Here is an 11,287-nt window from a genome sequence, read left to right on the forward strand (position 1 = left end):
GTTAATAAAAGAATTTATGTTATTAACTGTATATTTAACTAAATAACTAATGAAGTTTCAAAGATATTAAATATTATTACTTAATTTGTGGTTTTATTGTACAAACTATAATCATATTCTCTGAAAGGAACATCATAGGTCAAATTACCTTGATCCCATGCTTTTTCAATAGCGACGAGAAGTTCTTTTTGTTTCCTCTGACATATTCCTGTATTAAAGGCATCTAGAATCTGAAAATATTTCATGTGTTAATTCATAAGACGAGTTTAAAACCTTCTCAAGGTGCTCAGCCCTACAGGATGCAGAATAAGTGATGCTGTTATATAAAAGTAATACTTTAAATGACAAAGATCAGTTAGAAAAACTTAAATTGATTTGAAAACCTTGTAAATAACAACAATTAAATCTATAATTAGATGTCAATATTATCTAAAGGAAAACAAAATAACTAAATGTCTATCTATCTATGTCTATGATCTACTTTCTTTGTCAGTGCAAAATTAGATTCAATACACATTACTAAATAATAAGGCGATTAGCTCCAAGTATTTTCATTATCATTAAATTATGCATAAGAACTTACTAAAATTCATGTTCCAATTTTGCTTACCTGGCCAGTGTATTCCGAAATAAATTGTTGCAACAATTTTGTATTTCTGTGATCTAATACCAAGTATTCATCTCGGCAGATAGGACATGGATTTCCAGTAGATATAATGCCGCCTCGAACACAAGATTTTCTAGTTTTACGGGGTGCAAAACCACCTTTGTGATTGCGTCGATATAATGTCCATACTGGTTTACCTCCATAAGTTTCTTCATATGCTTTACTTTGAAGATAACGTATGCTTGTTTCCACAGGAATTACTTTTGTTCTATCCTTAGAAGGATCAATGGCTTTTTTTTGTTCTTCTTCGACATTTTCATCGTTGGGAGTGCAATAAAACCGACTTACTATTTTCATATCAGAAATAATAATTCTTTGAAATATAGAGCGAATATTTGATTGAAGAGACATTGTAGAGAAAATACAAACTTTTTTCCTTATCAAATAACCTACAAATACAAACCAAACCAAATCTGAAATCAACTTTCGTTTTTGACAGTGACTGTGACATTTGATTTTTTTTTTAACATAAATTGATGGAGATGCTTGGCAAGGTTTCTAATAAAATCATAAAATTTCGTGGGTAATTTTTCTATATTATTGTTCCATAAATATTTAATTTTTGTTTAAATATAGGGAAACTTTTTATCAAGTACAAAGTACGACTTTGGCCTCTTTGCTTTGACAGATGTTTTTAGCAACTTTTCATTTTTATATTCGAATGCAACCGCTAACCGTCAGCCGTTAATTAAATTGTCATTCTATTTAGCAAAGTTTATGAGTTCTAAAAGTAATAATTTTATTTTAAGTGAATAGGATTGCTCATGTTAGGTTTAAAGTATCATCTTAATATCACAGTATAATTTGGAACAATGTCCGAAACTCTTTCTGAACCTATCATGTAAGTACTTTATTGTTCCAATTTTTATTTATTACTCAGACTGACCGCAATTGTTCAATTTAAATTATTTCTTATTAAGTTGATAAGTCAACTTCGTTTTTTCTACTTGTGTCTTTTCCACATTCTATTTCAACTTTTACAACAGCTGTACAAATCTTTATATTCTTTAACATTGCCTACGCCCTTAAACCAGTGGGCTAGGCAGAGATTGCGGATATTCTAGATAAAAATTAGAATAAATAATGTAATTTGTAAAAATATTCTGTGTGACAAATTAAGTAAAAAAGGTAAATTATTAGAAAAGTATTTGGTAAATTTGTGCTCATTACTGTTTACTATTGAAATATAACATCTTGAAAACACTTTAGTAATATAGACATCATGATAAAGCAAAGAAAAACAATATTGTTAATATTTGTATATTTTTGATAGGTTTATTATTGGATTATGTATTTTTGTGTAATATAAGTTTTTCTATTTTATTTTCTTTGTCTTTATAAAAATGAATAGCGTCTGCGCATGACTTAGTCAATAAATAAAACCTGTTATGTAGCCTCCGTGGTCTTATAGACAGTGTTCTACGTCTATACAAAATTTCATCTAGATCTATGTAACCATCTGAAGATTTAAAAAGAATTTTTTCTGTCTAAAATTTTACTTTTATATTAGTAATATCTCCCTGCTTTTCTGGTAGTTTGGTCTTCCAACAAGATTTGAATATTAAAGGTTTAAATTAAAAAAAATAGTAAAACATGATTTGGTCTAAAACCAACTTAGGATAAAATTCAGTCCACAGCTTGCCAGTATTTAAATTCGACAATCACAAGTCACAACTAGCTTTTCCCTAAAGAAATCTACATTGACTAATCTAATAATTTCACAGGATAGAAATGCTAATAAGCAGTAAGGTGTCAAGTAATATGGAAACCAGTAATTGTTAATAAATAATCATATAATTGAATTCTGTTGCCTTAATATGCATAATTATGCATGTAAATATTTGCAATGCAAGTAAAAATTTTGGACATGTACATTCAATAAATTTCTTGAATTGTACACATTACATCTTTTCATGAAATTCATTAACATTGTTCTTATTTGTAAACAAATTCATGAACATTATTGAAAATATTACATTGGTAACTTTAAGATGCTATTGTTTGAAGCAGCATTAATATTGAAGCAATTCTAGTGGAAACAAGCTGTATTAACTTATAAGATTGGGTTTCATGGTATTTCAACTAGTAATAAAACAAACTCGCCCTTTGCTTGCTCTACTTGCAGGTATAGTATTTAAAAAAAATGCTTTATTAATTTTATTGGGTTTATTATTGAAATGAATACATCAGTACTGACTTATTTTTCGAAAAGCTTTGACGTAAACACATTAGGTCTAATCGTTTTGAATAGTTATATATTTGATTTTTTTTCTATCGAGAAAAGAGTAAATAGCGTAGATGTTTTCACATATTTAACACACGTTTATGATTAAATATACCACAATTTTATTTCAAAAATTTGAGACGAAGCAAACGGCAGATGTCCATAAAATCCTAAGAACGCAAAAACAAAAACGTAATTTAAAAAATAACGCCTACGTTTCAACGGCTGTAAACGTCTACGGGGGCGCCACCAGCGCAAAATATAGCATTCTTAATTATTACTTATCTTACTAGTATTATAAATGCGAATGTTTGGATGAATGAATGAATGTTTCTTAGGTGGTATCTCCAGAACGGCTCAATGGATCTCGCTGATATTTGGTATAGACGTAGAACAGTGTGGTGGAACTGGATTAAGATTTTGTTTTTTAATTCAGCGCAAACGGAATCGCAGTCGACAGCTAGTCAAGATATAAAGAAAAAAATGTTAAAACCTTCAATATTAAAATTATATAAATTTATATTTTTAAGCATATTAAAGGTCTTAATAACTATTACAAAATCTTCATGTAACTAGATGCGTAGAAAAATACAAATCTTATTTGAATAATGGTAATATAGTCAGCATCGCAATTAACGTTTGTTGTTTGGGTAAATTTAAAACCAAAATGAAGTCGCCGAAGAACCAGTTGGATTGCATCCGAAACGTGCATGTAAACAAAGCTGTAAATTGACACAGCGTGAGCAGTTGCAGTTGGTCTTGTTGATAACACATGTCAACAAACAGGACGAGCTTTTGGCTTTTTTTTTTGTTAATAGTTCTTACTGTTAGTAACGGAAAGGCGTTCCATAATCTTGTAACTCTCGTCCTGCCTATGACAATAATACTAATTACCATTGGTTTGATAATGCCCCTATTGTTAATTACTTTATTAACACGTTAAATTTATGACACGTTTAAAGTCTTTAGAAACACCTATTTTGGCACAGACTGTATCTTCACTATGAATTTTACCCGGCTTGTGGGTCTCAAAACTCATCTACAATTCACTGATTTAATGCCCTTCATGTAAACCTCAAAGGTTTGTTATTTTCCGTTCTATTATAATTATATCAATGTTTATTACTAACAATATATTAGCATAATATATATTATCATTTTGTTGATTACTCGTAAGAAAACAATTGATTTTTTCCTCGACTTAGCGGGGCCGCGCTGTCTTGTCCCCACATAAAGATATTAAAAAACGTAGCAATTTGATCTCAAGTAATGTCCAAATAAATGTTTGAAAACTATATTTATGATGTTCGAAACTGTGATCGATTTACCACGGGTTGCTGAGACCAAAATCCGTTTAAAATATATTGTTATCTCTATTTTGTCGAAGATAATGACAGGGATGAAGATATGTTTTATACAGAGATTTTGGTCTCAGAAACACACGGCTAACAATAATTAGCTTGATTACTTTACTCTAAAACATTAGGAAGTGGCACGTCTCTAAAATTTGGAGCAATAGTGCTGCGCAGCCACTTCTATTTCTGTGTGAGATGCGACGTGCAGCATCCGCCCTCTGCCTCTTGGACGCAAGGCAAAAGTACTTTTTTCTCTTTCCCTCTCGCGGAGATGTAAATACATGTGTTCTCACGGCCTACGTGCGGCCGCTGGCGAACGCTCCCGATTCGCACCCGACTGCCCCGTCCTATATTCAGTATCAGTATTCACAGTATTTAGTATCAGTATCCCCTTCTTACGCTAAGAAAACGGTAGTAAAATCAGCTGCGTCAATTTACCTGATTCGTTTATTTGTTTACTATTTGTGTTGTTTGTTTTGCACATAACTACCTAATTTGATGTCAAAATATATTTAATTTAACAGTAATTATGTGAAAAGCGCAAATGATGTGACACAAACAAATTTATTTTCTTGTATAAATAGATGTGGCCGAGTTTAAAACGAACTCAGACGTGTTATTTTAATATAGCACAGTGCAGTGTTAGTGTGATTTTTTTATGTGTTGATTTTTTCACATAGTAAATAAGAACTGTCTCATATTGAGATGGCGACGTTACCAAGAATGAATCATTCGAAGCATGGAAATAGCATATCATCAGCATTTAGGTATGTTTGTTAAAAAACGGTCTTCTAATACCTACCGTAAGTGGTTTTACTATTAGACTTAAAATAATTTGTCTGACGTGACTATGTACCTACTTCTTAGTAATAAGCCAATTTTTGTTTTTGTGTCGGTGTTTGCCTCGAATAGGCATTGTGTGGGGCCAAACAATGGTTACCTATTTTATATATATACAGAATGTAATAACTAAATCTATTCAAACTGGACATATTCATATTATTTACATTATTTTCTGCTTTTATCTTAAAGTAAATTCAAGGCTATACGACTCCAAGGTTAAAAAAACATCGGTCATAAAATAATAATATCTTTATATAATAGTAACGACAATTTCGATTATGGCTTAAATAACGAAGCCGGCGAATGACTATAGCTACATTAAATTACTCAAATATTTGTTAAATTAACACACAATATTTGTAAAATAATATTTGTAAATATTTGTAAAATACATAACAATAACACAATAATAAAATAACACAATATTTGTAAATATTTGTAAAATAAACACACACAAGATATTCCAACAAATTACATTCGATAACTACAATTATGCAGATCGTTCACTGACGTTTCATTCTCTGACAAACAAGCACAGTGATATCGTTGCAATCGTTTATTGAGAATAATGAACTTGCCCAAGTTCAATAGTGCCATGTATCTACATCGTATTATTAGATAACGCGCTGCTCCAAGTGGCAGTTTGCCGTGAGTTTCTACTGCCGTCATATCGCCATCTCTCACATTCTCTTCATAAAATAAAAACAACTATATGATTTCATACAGATGTTTCGGTATTAGCAACATCATAATATCAACTGCAGTGTACAGCTGTTTAAAAAAAACAGCCAATAAGTATCAACACAAGTTTCACCGCAATCAACATTTACAGTAATAGTTACAACAACCAAACAAACTATTATTAGGTACTATTATTCTCCAAAAATTAAACACATGTTCCACTTTGACCGTGATTGATATTATAAGAGCATGCTTTACATTTAAATATGTATCACCAAAACTGCTTAAAGGTTAACGTTTAAGATAACAGGTAATTGAAACATTGTCAAAGTTTTTTTATTGTTTACCTAACAACAACCACAAACTTAAGCCACACATAGACATAATGTTTGTCAATGAAAAAATAGACCTACCTACCTATTGTAGGTATTGTGTCTGACGTGACAGAATTAGTTTCGCATATTTTTATATGGTGATTTCAAAAAATTACATTGTCGAAGAAATACCTGAGTGGCGTGTATAATCCTTACCGCTTAATTTGCGATAATTCGGTCTAAGGAACGCACGGGAAAATATTGCATTAGTTTTATTTGAATTACAAAATAAGGAGAATATTATGTCACCGTCAGATTATGATTATCGATAGTTTACAATATCACTAACCGAAGACGTCGGTGTAACGACAACGCGGCGGACTAAAAAGAATAAGTACTATAGATTTTTTTAAATCGGGTCATTGTTCTATTCACTGAACAGGAAGCACTAAGATGAACTTTTACATACTTCATTATCTGTTTGAAGCACGTGTTGCATGTATTGTTTGAAGCTTTGAATGGCGGAAGATCATAAATCCCCAATCTGCGTAGCGCGAATTGACTATAATAAATTCACAAACATCTTGTAAGATAGTTCGGAGGGTCTTTTCTAGTATAAACTTTAATAGCATTTAGTTTTCAATGATTAAGGATTTTTTATTTATATATTATATTATCTTATTTCAGCACCAGCCCCCGGGCACTCAAAGAGATGACGCTCCCTTCGCCCGAGGGTCACAGTAAGTTTAATTATTGTCTGTTTTAGCCACTAGCAATTATATGACATTTAAAAATTAAATCGTCGATTGTTGTTATGGGTATTAGAGCAAACCCCACAAATAGAATTGAAAATATGACTATATTGAATTATGATTTTGTCGTTTACAGATGTGACAGTTGCCAGTGGAGTTAGCATGAAGCAATACGAGGAACAGTTGAACTCATTACGCAAAGAAAACTTTAATTTGAAACTAAGGATATATTTTCTTGAAGAAAAACTAGGTCATGGAGCACCACCCGCCGTTCAAGTAAGTTGTATTAGGAAATTTTACCAGTTTTTATCCGCGGTTTCGACTAAAATAAATGACTGTATTTTTTACAACATACATAATAAATACATATCAAGATTTACATTGGCTCAAATGATGGTGATTAATTGTTGTTAATTGCATCTAATAAGAAAGATATGTTTTTAAATTCTAGAAGGGATAAGTCATATGAAGGCTATTTCTTCGGTGTTGTTTTTGCACAGAACAATGCTTGTTTATAAATGAAATGCGATGTATATTATAATTCACAACTTGTCATATGACTGATGATTGAGTCATTAGAAATTGATACGTTCCCTTGTGTTCTTTTGTAATTTCTTCAAACCTAAACGGCGACTAAGAAAATTGAGTTGTAGAAAGAGTACTGTTATTTCCTTGTCTGCTATATTGTTATTCCTATAGCCTAATAGGTGTCCGATTTTGAAGTGCAATTTGTCATTTGATTCGTATTCTTCCCCAGACTTTCGTAAAAGGCACTCAGTGTCTTTGGCTGATTGTTACATTTACTTGTTTCGTTTAAAACTACGACTTATAATAATAAATGTCACGTTTCAGGGTTTATTAGAACACAATGTAAGGCTACAAGTAGAAGTTGAAGAACTAAGAAGACAACTAAGCGATAAGCAAGAACTTCTGGCCGCGGCTGCTGAAGCTATCGACGTCTTGGAACATCAGGTATTTAAAATAAGTAATATTGAGCCGAATAATAAATTTATACTTGAGATGTTTACCTTTTTATTTAAAATACCATTGAAATTATTTTCAGGGGTCTATCTCAACAGAAGGTGTGGAAACATCAATGAACAACAGCTGTGCCATAAGACATACGATAAATGAGGAAGCAAAGGTATAACTGCTTATTTCTAGCTTTTATATAAATTATCTAAATTATAATTAATATATAACTTATGTTTTACCGAGAATTTTAAAGTACAGAATTTTATTAGTGTACTTGTCTTTGCAAATTCTAGTTATAAGATGTAACTTTACATGTTATGGTTTTTACCCTCGATTCTGCTTCGTCTATGATGTATTAGAAGTACATATGAAATACTTTCGTACATTGCCCCTTCAGTAAACAATATTTATAAACATAAAAGGAAATAGTCACTTAAGATCATTAATTACTAAAATTATATTAAACGCAAAAACATTTAAATGAAATGTGTTATTGTTATTTACAGACAGCAGAAGTTCAACCAGACGCTGTCGACGACACTTATCCGGAATCGGAATCAGCTGGGTAAGGTTTGATATAAAAAAATTAATGTTACTAAATCCCAGCTTTGCAATTGCATAATTGAAATCCTTTGTTTATTTCTAGGGACTATCTTGCGGTGACAGTAAATAATGAAGATTTGGTGAGTTTGGCTAATTATCTGTTTTGTTATCTCACATAATAACTTATTTATATATAAAGATGTCTTCTATTCTATTAGAAGCGAAAAATTTGTTTTCGTTAAAAATTTTAATGAATTTTATATTATTGCTTTTAAAGATAAATACAATATATAGCAATATATACAAGTGCGGAAATATTCTGTTTATTTATAAAAAAAATTTATTCAAATTTTAAAGGATCAATTAACAAAGCTTCGCAAAGAAAACCACAAGGCTCTACAAATGATCAAGGGATGTATGAAGAAAATACAACAACAAGATAAAGAAATAAAGAAGTTGAAACTGGTAATAATATTATAATATTTGATTAATTTCCCTCAACAATAATACTCACCATGGGATTTTTCTACCATATAGTGAGCTGCAACAGTAAAAACATATAATATTTCTAATAATGTTTCATAATGACGTTATAATATATTTAGATAGCTTAATTTTACAGAAAAAAATTATTGTAATATTTCAGGATAAGGAACTAACATATGCTCATGTAAGTGACTCGCAAATTGAAAAGTACAATGAAATTTTGAAATGCAAAGATGAACATATCAAAGATTTAGAAAATAGACTAAGAAATTTACAGAAAAATGCTGAAATGCAACAAAATGAAGATTCCTCAGGGTAATTTTAAGAAATCATGTGTTTTTGTTTCATATTATTTTTTATTCGTGTTTCTTAATATTATAACGGTATTTTTTTTTTCATTTCAGTAACCTGCAACAATTACTGACACGACGTTTACAAGGCATGGCGTACTTCCTTGATAAGCTGCTATCTCACAAGTAAGTATTTCGCGCGTGTGTCGCTGTGAAGAACACAATTTTACGTGTATTTGGGGCGTAGCGCGATGCGAGGGGAGGTCACTACGATGTGTGCTAATGTCTTTGAGCCGCCAAAATATTTGAAAATTTTGGTAACTTTAAAAACAATGGTATTTTTCAGATGTGTCCTCGGAGAAGAAAAAAAGAAATTAGCAGAAAGTATTTTAGAACAAAGCTTAGCATTACCAGTTGGACTAAAATTGGACGAGACTATGGCACCTGAAGATTTTACAATGGATGAAAGTAATCTTGATATCTCGCAATCATTAAGAATAGAGGATTTAACTATGATGTTTGGTCACCATGTTATGTGCAGTGATGACAGCAAGAGGTACTCGATCAAAAAACTAAATAATAAACATTTCCCTCAAGCGGACGTGATATCGGAATCCGAATGTTGGTCAGAACCTGATAGAAAAGTATCCATGGCTAGAGTAGGTCTTTGTGATACTGGCCTCGCCGGCAAAGAAGTTGTATCTGACAATAACAAAGCCAGACCACGCCGGTCACGCATCTCTTATGGTTCTCGTTCTGAAGATAATAAAATGATTAATGAATCGGCATTCCTAGAAGAAATTCGCGAACTAACTAATCACAATGAACAACTGGAAGAAGAAAAGAAAGACCTTGGTAACAAATTGGAACAAGCGATGAAGAGAATCAATGAAGTTATAAGCGAGAAAGATGAACTAATGAAGGCTTTAACTTCGGAACGTAATAACGTTGTTGAAGCTAATAACAATTTGGATGCACTTAGAAATACTTACTTAACAATGGAGTTCAGGCTAAAAGACTGCGAGCAACAACTTGCCTACAACATTCAGTTAACAGATAAATTACGCAAAGAAAGGCAAGATTTAGAAACAACGTTTATGGAGACTGAGAGATCATTGAGACGAGCGGCGGACGAGGCGACCGTGCAGGCGTCGCAAGCCGCGCTGGAGAGGGCCAGAGCACAACACGACAAACTACAAATTGAAAGAGAATTAGAAGAAGCTAGAGATAAACTCACCGCCGCGTTAGATGCAAATGCACAGTTAGAAATACAATTAACTCGTAAGGTAGCGTTAGATGCCGACCATAAAATAGCTGAAATGCAAGAAGCCGCTCATTCTGAAGAGGACCGACCGACTTCTCCGGACCAGGGTATCGATAGTGATAGGCTCTCTAGCTTGGAACAAAACGATGCCATTTCTTTGTCACCACGTGAGTTTTTTTAAAATTCATATTCTTTCATAACTGTAATAATAATTATAAATTTAAAGCCATAAGTATATGATAATTAGTTTTTTTTTTAAGTTATAGACTCAAAAATTAATAAAGTTTCGTTTATTTTCAGGATCGTTATATGAAGAGAATGTGGTGCTGAAACAGAAACTAGCGCGGACGAAAGCGACGCTGGCGGAGACGCTGACCCAGCTGAACGCGGCCAACATGCGCAAGCGCAGCGTGCAGCGCGCCATCTGTCGCGAGATACACAAGACGCAAGGCGTCTTGCGCAAAGCACGCGACCAATTTGAAAATCATGACTGAACATTAACCTTCATAATTTTTAAGTTGTATCATTATTTTTAATGTTATTCGAATACTGACATCGTGGCCTTTCCAGTTTCACATTAGTACTTATTCGATATATTTTGTTATCAATACAATAAAATGTGACATTATCTTTCATTTTGTTTTTTTTTTAAACCTTAGTGTTGTCAACACTTTATAATTCACGAAAGGTACAAAAGTTCAAATTTTGAAGCCGCTGCGACAAATATTTTTTTTACATATATTAACTTGACTATTGCGTTAACTAAATAAATTAAAATAAAATATTTTGTTACCTTCTATTGTTAATTATCAATAAAACAAATCGTGCAAAAAATGTTAAAACGCGTTATGTTATTCTTGCTGTACTCAAGAGTTCGTAAGCAATATACTCTT

General features: G+C 32.0%; 2 protein-coding genes across 5 annotated transcripts; one reads left to right on the top strand and one right to left on the bottom strand.

Annotated features, from left to right (window-relative positions):
• Positions 1-19: 19 nt before the first annotated feature.
• mRpS18B (mitochondrial ribosomal protein S18B) lies at positions 20-1,104 on the bottom strand. Its single transcript, XM_013325984.1, has 2 exons — positions 611-1,104; positions 20-230 (listed from the first exon to the last, which is right to left on the bottom strand). Exons 1-2 carry the CDS (start codon positions 1,016-1,018, stop codon positions 81-83), a joined length of 558 nt encoding a protein of 185 aa, XP_013181438.1. The 5' UTR covers positions 1,019-1,104; the 3' UTR covers positions 20-80.
• A 221-nt stretch (positions 1,105-1,325) lies between these two features.
• cnn (phosphodiesterase 4D interacting protein centrosomin) lies at positions 1,326-11,029 on the top strand. Of its 4 annotated transcripts, XM_013325930.1 has the most exons (13): positions 4,642-4,657; positions 4,831-5,013; positions 6,772-6,824; positions 6,973-7,112; positions 7,689-7,808; positions 7,900-7,980; positions 8,318-8,376; positions 8,458-8,494; positions 8,712-8,819; positions 9,001-9,155; positions 9,245-9,316; positions 9,477-10,561; positions 10,695-11,029. In XM_013325930.1, the coding sequence occupies exons 2-13, from the start codon at positions 4,952-4,954 to the stop codon at positions 10,886-10,888; spliced, it is 2,166 nt and encodes a 721-aa protein (XP_013181384.1). In that variant the 5' UTR covers positions 4,642-4,657; positions 4,831-4,951; the 3' UTR covers positions 10,889-11,029. The 4 variants fall into 4 exon arrangements, with proteins under 4 accessions (XP_013181385.1, XP_013181383.1, XP_013181384.1 ...); XM_013325931.1 differs by lacking the exons at positions 4,642-4,657; positions 4,831-5,013 and adding an exon at positions 1,326-1,508; XM_013325929.1 differs by having other exon boundaries at positions 4,613-5,013.
• The last annotated feature ends 258 nt before the right edge of the window (positions 11,030-11,287 follow it).

This window comes from Papilio xuthus, unplaced genomic scaffold (genome assembly GCF_000836235.2).
Source record: "Papilio xuthus unplaced genomic scaffold, Pxut_1.1 DF824655.1, whole genome shotgun sequence".
Classification (NCBI taxonomy): domain Eukaryota; kingdom Metazoa; phylum Arthropoda; class Insecta; order Lepidoptera; family Papilionidae; genus Papilio; species Papilio xuthus.

What these genes read in the sequence shown, in the direction of transcription:
- mRpS18B (XM_013325984.1), bottom strand. Translation starts at nt 1,018, where the DNA reads ATGTCTCTTCAATCAAATATTCGCTCTATATTTCAAAGAATTATTATT. An exon ending in TTTCGGAATACACTGGCCAG is followed by an intron (nt 231 to 610) that starts GTAAGCAAAATT and finishes AAATATTTTCAG; the next exon opens with ATTCTAGATGCCTTTAATAC.
- cnn (XM_013325929.1), top strand. Translation starts at nt 4,952, where the DNA reads ATGGCGACGTTACCAAGAATGAATCATTCGAAGCATGGAAATAGCATA. An exon ending in GAGCACCACCCGCCGTTCAA is followed by an intron (nt 7,113 to 7,688) that starts GTAAGTTGTATT and finishes GTCACGTTTCAG; the next exon opens with GGTTTATTAGAACACAATGT. An exon ending in TGCCATTTCTTTGTCACCAC is followed by an intron (nt 10,562 to 10,694) that starts GTGAGTTTTTTT and finishes GTTTATTTTCAG; the next exon opens with GATCGTTATATGAAGAGAAT.